Source organism: Oncorhynchus mykiss, chromosome 18, assembly GCF_013265735.2.
Source record: "Oncorhynchus mykiss isolate Arlee chromosome 18, USDA_OmykA_1.1, whole genome shotgun sequence".
Lineage (NCBI taxonomy): Eukaryota > Metazoa > Chordata > Actinopteri > Salmoniformes > Salmonidae > Oncorhynchus > Oncorhynchus mykiss.
The window spans coordinates 16,476,413-16,486,852 of record NC_048582.1 but is presented as its reverse complement, the minus strand read 5'-3'; the positions used below and the strand labels follow the sequence as shown (position 1 = coordinate 16,486,852).

The 10,440-nt window shown below is 44.7% G+C and overlaps 1 protein-coding gene across 1 annotated transcript; it reads right to left on the bottom strand.

Annotated features, from left to right (window-relative positions):
• Positions 1-548: 548 nt before the first annotated feature.
• LOC110495675 (RCC1 and BTB domain-containing protein 1) lies at positions 549-10,381 on the bottom strand. The gene is given in 13 exon segments (XM_021571043.2): positions 549-1,964; positions 2,464-2,594; positions 2,726-2,877; positions 3,067-3,193; positions 3,388-3,578; positions 5,714-5,856; positions 6,019-6,062; positions 6,065-6,125; positions 6,267-6,425; positions 6,829-6,995; positions 7,149-7,299; positions 7,481-7,715; positions 10,107-10,381. Coding segments are annotated over 12 exon segments (1,593 nt in total). The 5' UTR covers positions 7,607-7,715; positions 10,107-10,381; the 3' UTR covers positions 549-1,823.
• Positions 10,382-10,440: the final 59 nt, after the last annotated feature.

Here is a 10,440-nt window from a genome sequence, read left to right as displayed (position 1 = left end):
TCACCCAACACCCATAACTGTCAAACTGTCAGTGTGTTTGTTGTAAATGTTCTGCATTCTTGGTTGCAATTAAAAAACAATTGTCCAATTACATCTGCATTCCATTATTATGTCATTTCATTCATGACGTGATAATCTTAAGCAATAAGGCCCGTGGAGGCGTGGTATATGGCCAATATACCACGGCTAAGGGCTGTTCTTAAGCACAACGAAATGCCTGGACACAGCCCTTAGCCGTGGTACATTGGCCATACATCACAAACCCCTGAGATACCTTATTGCTATTATAAACTGGTTACCAACGTAATTAAAGCAGTAAAAATAAACGTTTTGTCATACCCGTGGTATAGGGTATGATATACCATGGCTGTCAGCCAATCAGCATTCAGGGCTTGACCCTCCCAGTTTATAATAAAGAATGGTATTCATTAGGCTACTGTCTCTAGGATTAGAGAATGTATGTGATGGCCTCTAGATGGCAGCATAAGGACATGTTTGTAATTATCTGTCATTGCTCATATGAATGTTCAAATCAAGAATATATGAAGTCATTTCTAATGCATCATCCAGCATTGTATACAATAATGTAGTTTTGTTTATTTCAAAGTGTTTGCATCTCATAACTTGCAAGTCAATAAACATGTTGAATTGTGGCATCAATAGCAACTGTTTCCATCCTAAATAATTGTAAATATTTCAAAATAAAATGTAATTGCAAAAATAAACATAAGCAACAAATTATTTCTGAAAAAAAAATCTAAGAATACAATGCGTTGAATTTCAATTTCAGTACAAACACTCGCTTCAAAGTAAATTAGAATGTAGTAATGAACGTTAAACCATTAAAACAATATTCAAAGCAGCAGAATGATTGGAAATGCTGGGGTGGAGGGGGGGGTAATCTCAACCAAAGGAATGCAATAAGTAATAGTAAAAAAAATTAGATAATATCTATTTTTGTAAGAATAAAAAAGTTCACACAGAGTAACAAGTTGTATATGGTCCAAATGTTTTGTTTTCTGTCTGGTAAAAGAACTGAAGAGTTGAAAACCAACTTCCTGCTCATTGTTGCATTGCATCACCATGTTCATCTCAAGTCTCGAGAATGAACGTGCCTGAATGAATAAATGACAAGCTCTGCTCTACTTGTCAGTACACAGCATATTACAAATCATATTGAAACTGTCCTTTCCTCAAAACATCCACAGGCTCTGAACCATAAACCCTGTCAAATATATTTCTGGCCAGCTACATCAAACCCTTCAACAGTAGAGCAAAGTACACAACTTTGATGCAACAAAAATATATAATAAAAATCTGCAAATCGGGGGGGGGTTGACTGCCATCACCTGCCACCAGACATTGTCAGGCATGTAACCGTGTCCATCGTAAGCTAGATCTATGGTCCTCCAATTAAACTGATGCTAAATGAGCAGTCTGATGCCATTTAGCAGGTTTGTAAACATGCAGTGACAGACAATGAACTTTGATGTCACTGTTTTGACTGGTAAACAAACTTCCTCCCCACAGTGCCATCTGTCCGCGTGGAATATTAGGTGCACAGGCAGGGACTGGCTTTGGCTTCTTTGGCTGTGTAACTGGAGGTGAGCCATAGTCACCAGATGACCTCACCAGATGAACACGCCAGACATCGTCTCAATGGATTAATAATATGGCAATTTAGAGATCCGGTTCAAGCTAGCCGTTTCCATGTTCATACCATTTCTTTCTTTGTCCTTTCTACCATGGCCAAGTAGCGGCAAGCCAAACCAGTTCATGCTAGCCCTTTCCTCGTCCTTCCTTCGGGGCTGGTTAGTGGTCAGTCAGTTTTTGAAGGACCCACAGCGGCTGGCTCTGCAGATGAACTCTTTGAGCATGTTGCCATCGATCTGCCAGAAGGCTGCAGTCTGGGTCACCGCTGTCAGGTGGTTCACACAGAACTTGAAGCAGAACTCCTCCAGGTCCTACAGGGAAGCGATCACATCCAGTCACAGTATGAACACGGGTACAGTATACAGCAGGTCAAAAACAAGCGGCCCAAAAACCGGCCCCCATTTTTTTGGGCCCCCCTTAGTTTTGGGTCAGAAAAGACTAAAGTCACCAGGAATTCAGAAAAAAAACAGTTTAACGTAAGGTAATCAAGGTATCTTGATTATTTTCAAATAAAATCTATTTTGGGGCTTAGTTGTATCCAATTTGTAGAGTACAACTTATTATAATTATGTTCCAGCACCCCAACCATCCGCTACGCATCAAAAAACATCCCGCGGCTGAATATAGTTCCCTAGCCCTGGTATACAGTACCTAAATATGTATAAGATGGTATACGAGATCACCTGACTAATATGTCCATAATGCCACGGCTAACGTCTCTCGTAGAAGGCAGCCTCAAGAAACTTGTGGTAACCAGTAAGCATCTGAGCGGTTAACCCTTAGTAGTGACACTGTCACAGTGTGTCTCACCTCAGCGTCGTATCGTACGGCGGCAGAGAGCAGAGAGAAGGCATTCTCCACGGTGATGCCTCTCTTGATGATGTGTTGACACAGACGTTTCAGACGGTTCTCACAGTAGGATGTGGCCAGGTCCAACAGGCCTGAAACAGAGACATAGTTCGTACACACAGCGGCTTTCCTATGGATGGACTTTAACTCAATAAAGTCATTTGTTTTGAGTCTGGGGCCCCGTATGGATCCTAAACAGGACTCCTGCTTCAGTCCAACTCACCGATGGCATCCTCTGGGGGCAGGTCTACATTGTCAGTGTAGAGGAACTCCAAGAAGGAGCGGTAGACGGGGTAGGAGAACTGGTCGATCTCAATCACCTCCTTCATGTCCTCTGTCCAGTGGGACTGGAACATGGAGCAGAAGTGTTCACACCTGACAGAAACAATGATGGACACATGTTGTCGTGTTACGTCTATAGGCAGGTTTTATTGTACCTGGTTGGTCCTATTGGAAAGGCTAAAACTAGAAAAGCTACATTACTTAAAATAAAATGTGTGCGTGCGCTTGCTTCAGCAGTTAAAAAAAAATATATATATTATTTTTTAACTAAAATTCACATACCGGATCTTGAGTACGGCCTTGTGTACGTGGATGTATTTCCCGTCCACGCTGAACTTGAGGTCGGCCGTCTCAGGGCTGTCGAACTCTTTCCTCAGAGACTGGGCCACAGTCAGGAAGTCATCATGCTCTACGACAGAACACAACGCCTTAGCTGGGAATCATGGTGTGTGTGTGTGTATGTGAGAGAGAGAGGGTTATCCTAGACCCTTGGTTAGGGGAACCTCCTACTTAAGATATCAGAAAAAGAAAAAAAAACACATTATAACCAAGTTACATACTGCACCTTTAAATAACATTTAATAAATGATGAAATTAACTCACCCATGGAGAGTAGCCTCCACATGACAGACGGAGTAGCGAAGCAGGCGAAGACGTCGTCAGTGCAGGAGAAGTGTGTGAGGTGTGGCAGCACGATGGACTGACCCCTACACTGGCCCCACATGTACACCTGGCCGCTCTGGGTCTTACAGGCAGATGTGTGTGTGGAGTGGCACGCCGCGATCTCCACTATCCTGCTGGGGGGGGAAGGAGTGTGTTACACACACACACACTCTACCAAGTAACGGCACTCTCCTGTGTCTTTTCACCGCATTGTTTCTTCACATGTCTCCCTACTCTGTCTCTCTGTGCCACTCTTCTTCAGTGTTTTCCCTTGTCCTTTTGCTGCCTATGGCGGGCCTCTCTCCTTTAAGATGAAGACAGGAAACACAAAAAGAGAAGGAAGAATGACAGGACACTGCTGAAGTCGCTGGTGTTCCATGAATTTAACTAGATGGGATATACACTATATGTGCTAAAGTAGCTGGACACCCCTTTGAATTAGTGGATTTGGCCATTTCAGCCACACCTGTTGCTGACAGGTGTATAAAAATCGAGCACACAGCCACGCAATCTCCATAGACAAACATTGGCAGTAGAATGGCCTTACTGAAGAGCTCTGTGACTTTCAACCTTGGCACTGTCATAGGACGCCACCTTTCCAACAAGTCTGTTCGTCAAATTTCTGCACTGCTAGAGCTGCCCAAGTCAACTGTAAGTGCTGTTATTATTGTGAAGTGGAAACATCTAGGAGCAACAACGGCTCAGCCGCGAAGCGGTAGGCCACACAAGCTCACAGAACGGGACTGCCGAGTGCTGAAGCGTGTAGTGCGTAAAAATAATCTGTCCTCGTTTGCAACACTCACTGCCGAGTTCCAAACTGCCACTGGAAGCAACGTCAGCACAATAACTGTTCATCAGGAGCTTCATGAAATGGGTTTCCATGGCCGAACAGCCACACACAAGCATAAGATCACCATGCGCAATGCCATGAGCGTCAGCTGGAGCGTCATTAGACTCTGGAGCAGCGGAAACGCGTTCTCTGGAGTGATGAATCATGCTTCACGATCTGGCAGTCAAGTGGACGAATCTGGGTTTGGCAGATGCCAGGTGAAAGCTACCTGCCCCAATGGATAGTGTCAACTGTAAAGTTTGGTGGATGAGGAATAATGGTCCGGAGCTGTTTTTCATGGTTGGGGCTAGGCCGCTTAGTTCCAGTGATGGGAAATGTTAACACTACAGCATACATTGACATTCTAGACCATTCTGTGCTTCCAACTTTGAGGAAGGCCCTTTCCTGTTTCAGCATGACAATACCCCCAGGCACAAAGCGAGTTCTATACAGAAATGGCTTGTCAAGATCGGTGTGGAAGAACTTGACTGGCCTGCACAGAACCCCATCGAACACCTTTGGGATGAATTGGAACGCAGACTGCGAGCCAGGCCTATTCGGCCAACATCAGTGCCCAACCTCACTAATGCTTGTGGCTGAATGGAAGCAAGTCCCCGCAGCAATGTTCCAACATCTAGTGGAAAGCCTTCCCAGAAGAGTGGAGGCTGCTATAGCAACAAGGGGGGGGACCAAGTCCATATTAATGCCCATGATTTTGGAATGAGATGTTCAATGAAAAGGTGTCCACATACTTTTGGTCACTAGTGTAGCTTATGTCAGAATTGATCTTTCGCAGCAGGTTAGGAGAATTTACCCAGCAGGTTAGGAAAATTAACGTAGCAGTTTAGGAGTATTAGATTAGGGTTAGCTAAAATATTATACTTTAACGTCAATTTGACACAAACTGTATTCTGTTTAGCCATGACCGTATTCCATGAACACAGAAGGTTGCTGGTTTTATTGTGCCCTCTGTCTTGTAGCTTGATCTCAAGGCCAACCTGAGGCTCATTCAAGAGTGTTATGACATGTTAATTTCTATCTCTGAATGTTGTGTAACATGACAAATGTCCATTATCTATTCCCAAATTAAATCCCAATAACTGGTTTGCATGTTTTCAGTGACAAGTTCATGCCTGTCAAGTGTCAAACCATCTGTACCCCAGCCCACAACATAATGCCCCCCTCTCTCCCCTCCATTCTAGTTTTGCGTCATTTTGACAGGGACAATGTAAACTCAGAGACAGATTATTCCAGAACTGGTGTGTGAGCCAATGTTTGGACTATGCAGTGTTACCGTATGGACCCACACTGGATGGAATACAACAGAGAACACAAAGAGAAAAGAGAACTAACCATGCGTCTTTGAAAGATGACAGTTTCAACTGGGGCTTTTAGTGGGCAGTAGCAGCCACCAGAGCTACATCTCATACACCTTACCTCTCCTTCTCAGCCATGATGTGTACAGGACTGAGCTGGTTGCTCTTGTTGCCAGTACCCAGCTGTCCGTAGGTGTTAGCCCCCCAGGCATACAGCAGGCCCTCGTCTGTTAAAGCCAGGGAGTGGGCGTAGCCCGACGCGATCTAGAAGACAAGTCCTTAAGGGTTTTACACAGTGGGAGTGGACAGCAACAAGGCTCTGGGCTCAGTTCTGTTTTGTATTAGTTTGAATTGAAGTAGACATGAGTAGACGATTCAGATAGAGACATACGGGTGGTAGTAGTGTACACTACTGTCCAGTCTTACCTGTAGTACACAGAGACCCTGGAGGGCTGCCAGGCGACAGGGGTCAGCTGGTTACCGTTGTTGCCCACTCCCAGCTGGCCATTCCCATTGTATCCCCAGCCAAACACCTGCAACACACACAGGCCACGGTAGTCAGCAATATCTTCCTTTATGTACATGTTGCTATATAACATTTTGCTTTGACTTTCTCTGGACCGGAGGGAACTATGCAATATAAACCCATCCTTCCCAAGGGCTTGGTCTCTCACCTCCCCATTGTCGAGCACAGCCATGGAGGAGGTCTGTCCACAGGCGATGCCCATTACCACTTTACCCTGCAGGCAGTTGGTCACCCTGCGGGGGGTTGGCTGGTTGGCTGTGGCACCTGAGCCCACCTGGCCACAGTTGTTGTAACCCCACGCAAACACCTAGCAGATACAATCATATACACACCGACTGTCAACACTATACACAATCACACCTTGTGACCAGTGATCCTAGGTAACCATGATATTAGGTCATGTTTTAACTATCCCTTTACAGTGCTGAGTAACATATTTCAACACATCCAAGATAGCCTTAAATATCTACTTTTGGAAATCATGAATCATTTCTACATTAACTTCAATCGTGTGTGAGACCAGGCCAGTGGGCCTGGGTTAGATACAACCAGCCTGGACACAGTGAACAGATTGTGTGTGAGACCAGGCCAGTGGTCCTGGGTTAGATGCAGCCAGCCTGGACACAGTGAACTGAGATAATAACTTGTGTATGTAAAAGGATTTCCCCTCTTCCCCTGTAAAAGTATTTCCCCCTCTTCTATCCCCTCACCTCTCCATCGTGTGTCAGGGCCAGAGAGTGATGGGACCCACAGGCCACTTGTGTTATTTTCTTGTTCGGCAGGTTGGTTGAAACCAGGATGGGTGACACCCCCTGGTTGGTGGTCCCGTTGCCCAGCTGGCTGTATCCATTGTGCCCCCAGGCAAACAACTCTCCCCCTGAGAAACAAACGCACCAAAGTAACAGAGCTATTTAAGTAAGCTGCACAATTATACTATGACAATTATGCTGGCTTTTGGTAAAGTTCTAGTAACGTGCCAACTTTGCCATTTGGTGGTGGTAAAAAAAGGTAAGGAAAGTGGGCACCATACCTTCTGTGGCCAGTAAGACGTGTGGTCCACTGCCATAGCTGAGACTGACCACCTTCTTGCCTTGGAGGAAGTCTAGTTTCTTAGGGACCATGGTGCTCTGACTGTCTCCTGTCCCCAGACAGTTACTGTAGTTCAGCCCAAACACCAACACCTACAGGGAGATCAGCGACAAAGATGAAGAGAAGTCAGGGAGAGGATGCCATTACATGTAATTATATTTATTTAATCAAGAAACTCCACTCAGTAACCATTTCCACTGCTTTCCAGAGAGTTCTCTACTACATAAAAAACAACAAAGTTTTTCTATATAATCGAGGCGCCCCCAGTCTCACCTCATCGTCCTGGGTGATGTAGATGGCTTCGTTGGCTGAGGTTCCGAAGACACAGGCCTGCCTGATGCGGGAAACCTCCTGAGCTCCCAGCAGGGTGAAGAGGGGCCACTTCCCCACATCCACCATGGCTGGGTACCTCACTCTGGCTCTCCACAGTGGGGGGTTTGGGGTGAGGACGGGGGGCACAGGGGAAGGAGATGCAGGGGCTGTGAGGCCACCATTGTCCCCGCTAACACTGTTACAAGACAACCATCAAAGACAGACACAAACAAAACACTCTCTTAGTCTAAACCTCAGTGGTGAGGCACCCTGGTTTCAATGAAGGTATTCATAAATACAGTGTCTTGCGAAAGTATTCAACCCCTTGAACTTTGCGACCTTTTGCCACATTTCAGGCTTCAAACAAAGATATAAAACTGTATTTTTTTGTGAAGAATCAACAACAAGTGGGACACAATCATGAAGTGGAACGACCTTTATTGGATATTTCAAATTTTTTTAACAAATCAAAAACTGAAAAATTGGGCGTGCAAAATTATTCAGCCCCCTTAAGTTAATACTTTGTAGCGCCACCTTTTGCTGTGATTACAGCTGTAAGTCGCTTGGGGTATGTCTCTATCAGTTTTGCACATCAAGAGACTGACATTTTTTCCCATTCCTCCTTGCAAAACAGCTCGAGCTCAGTCAGGTTGGATGGAGAGCATTTGTGAACAGCAGTTTTCAGTTCTTTCCACAGATTCTCGATTGGATTCAGGTCTGGACTTTGACTTGGCCATTCTAACACCTGGATATGTTTATTTTTGAACCATTCCATTGTAGATTTTGCTTTATGTTTTGGATCATTGTCTTGTTGGAAGACAAATCTCCGTCCCAGTCTCAGGTCTTTTGCAGACTTCTTCCAGAATGGTCCTGTATTTGGCTCCATCCATCTTCCCATCAATTTTAACCATCTTCCCTGTCCCTGCTGAAGAAAAGCAGGCCCAAACCATGATGCTGCCACCATGTTTGACAGTGGGGATGGTGTGTTCACGGTGATGAGCTGTGTTGCTTTTACGCCAAACATAACGTTTTGCATTGTTGCCAAAAAGTTCAATTTTGGTTTCATCTGACCAGAGCACCTTCTTCCACATGTTTGGTGTGTCTCCCAGGTGGCTTGTGGCAAACTTTAAACGACACTTTTTATGGATATCTTTAAGAAATGGCTTTCTTCTTGCCACTCTTCCATAAAGGCCAGATTTGTGCAATATACAACTGATTGTTGTCCTATGGACAGAGTCTCCCACCTCAGCTGTAGATCTCTGCAGTTAATCCAGAGTGATCATGGGCCTCTTGGCTGCATCTCTGATCAGTCTTCTCCTTGTATGAGCTGAAAGTTTAGAGGGACGGCCAGGTCTTGGTAGATTTGCAGTGGTCTGATACTCCTTCCATTTCAATATTATCGCTTGCACAGTGCTCCTTGGGATGTTTAAAGCTTGGGAAATCTTTTTGTATCCAAATCCTGCTTTAAACTTCTTCACAACAGTATCTCGGACCTGCCTGGTGTGTTCCTTGTTCTTCCTGATGCTCTCTGTGCTTTTAACAGACCTCTGAGACTATCACAGTGCAGGTGCAATTATACGGAGACTTGATTACACACAGGTGGATTGTATTTATCATCATTAGTCATTTAGGTCAACATTGGATCATTCAGAGATCCTCACTGAACTTCTGGAGAGAGTTTGCTGCACTGAAAGTAAAGGGGCTGAATAATTTTGCACGCCCAATTTTTCAGTTTTTGATTTGTTAAAAAAGTTTGAAATATCCAATAAATGTCGTTCCACTTCATGATTGTGTCCCACTTGTTGATTCTTCACAAAAAAATACAGTTTTATATCTTTATGTTTGAAGCCTGAAATGTGTCAAAAGGTCGCAAAGTTCAAGGGGGCCGAATACTTTCGCAAGGCACTGTATCTTAATAAATTGCTCAAAGCAGTACATTAGACATGGCTTCAGGTCTTTATAATGCCATCTCTGGATGCTCACGATGATATCGACATGGTTTTAAATAGTATTGGGCCATACAGACAACATGCAGATGGAATGGCTACTTTATATGGCAAACGTTCCCATCCAGATCTTTCAACTGTCTCGTACAGTTGGTTAAATAATTGGATGACTAGCTAGGTAGCTAACTAACTACGTAAGTACTGCAGAGCCAACGCATCTCTGGCCAGGCACTCTGTTGACCATTGGGATTACAGTCGCGAATCTCAGCCACAACAGATGCGGCATCCATTAGCCTCCTAGCTGGCTTAGTTTACCTTCTGCCAGGTAGCAAACTAGCTTGTGACATGGTAACGGTCACCTAACAGTGACTGGTCAAGCTTGCGATTCACTACGTTGAAGGCTGCACCCATGGCAGTCTCCCTTTGCTGTTTACAGTTCGCTGGCTATTTACAAAGCAAACTAGCCTAGCACCTAGCTGGATAGATTCAGCGCTGACTAATAGCTAGCAAGCTGTTACGTTACTGTACCTAAAGCATCGCTCCATATCATCAAGAAAACTGAAGAGAGAAACAAGACACATTTAACCGCTCGACTATTAATTAATCTACCTCAAGTAAATATGATTTGAAAGCACGATTACCAGTATAAAGCTGTCACTTCGTTGTTGTCGTCGCTGATGTAAGGGTACCAAACCTACCAGGCAGCCGCTTTGAGTTTAGCGATAGTTTTGCGCTCGAGCCCCAGTCCATATTGTTGGTCCAGATGGACACTCTGACGTCATGGGCTGAAAGAAGGTGCGCTTGGTTTAGGTCATCGGCGGACAGAGTCCACGGTTGAGAAGATTTTAGGACACATGGGCCTAGCCTGGGTGCCAGTCTATTGTTCCCTTGCCAACTCCGAACGCAAGAAATGGGAATTAAGAATAACCGTTTTCAGCCCGCTGGTGTTTAAAAAAATAAATAAATAAAAAAACA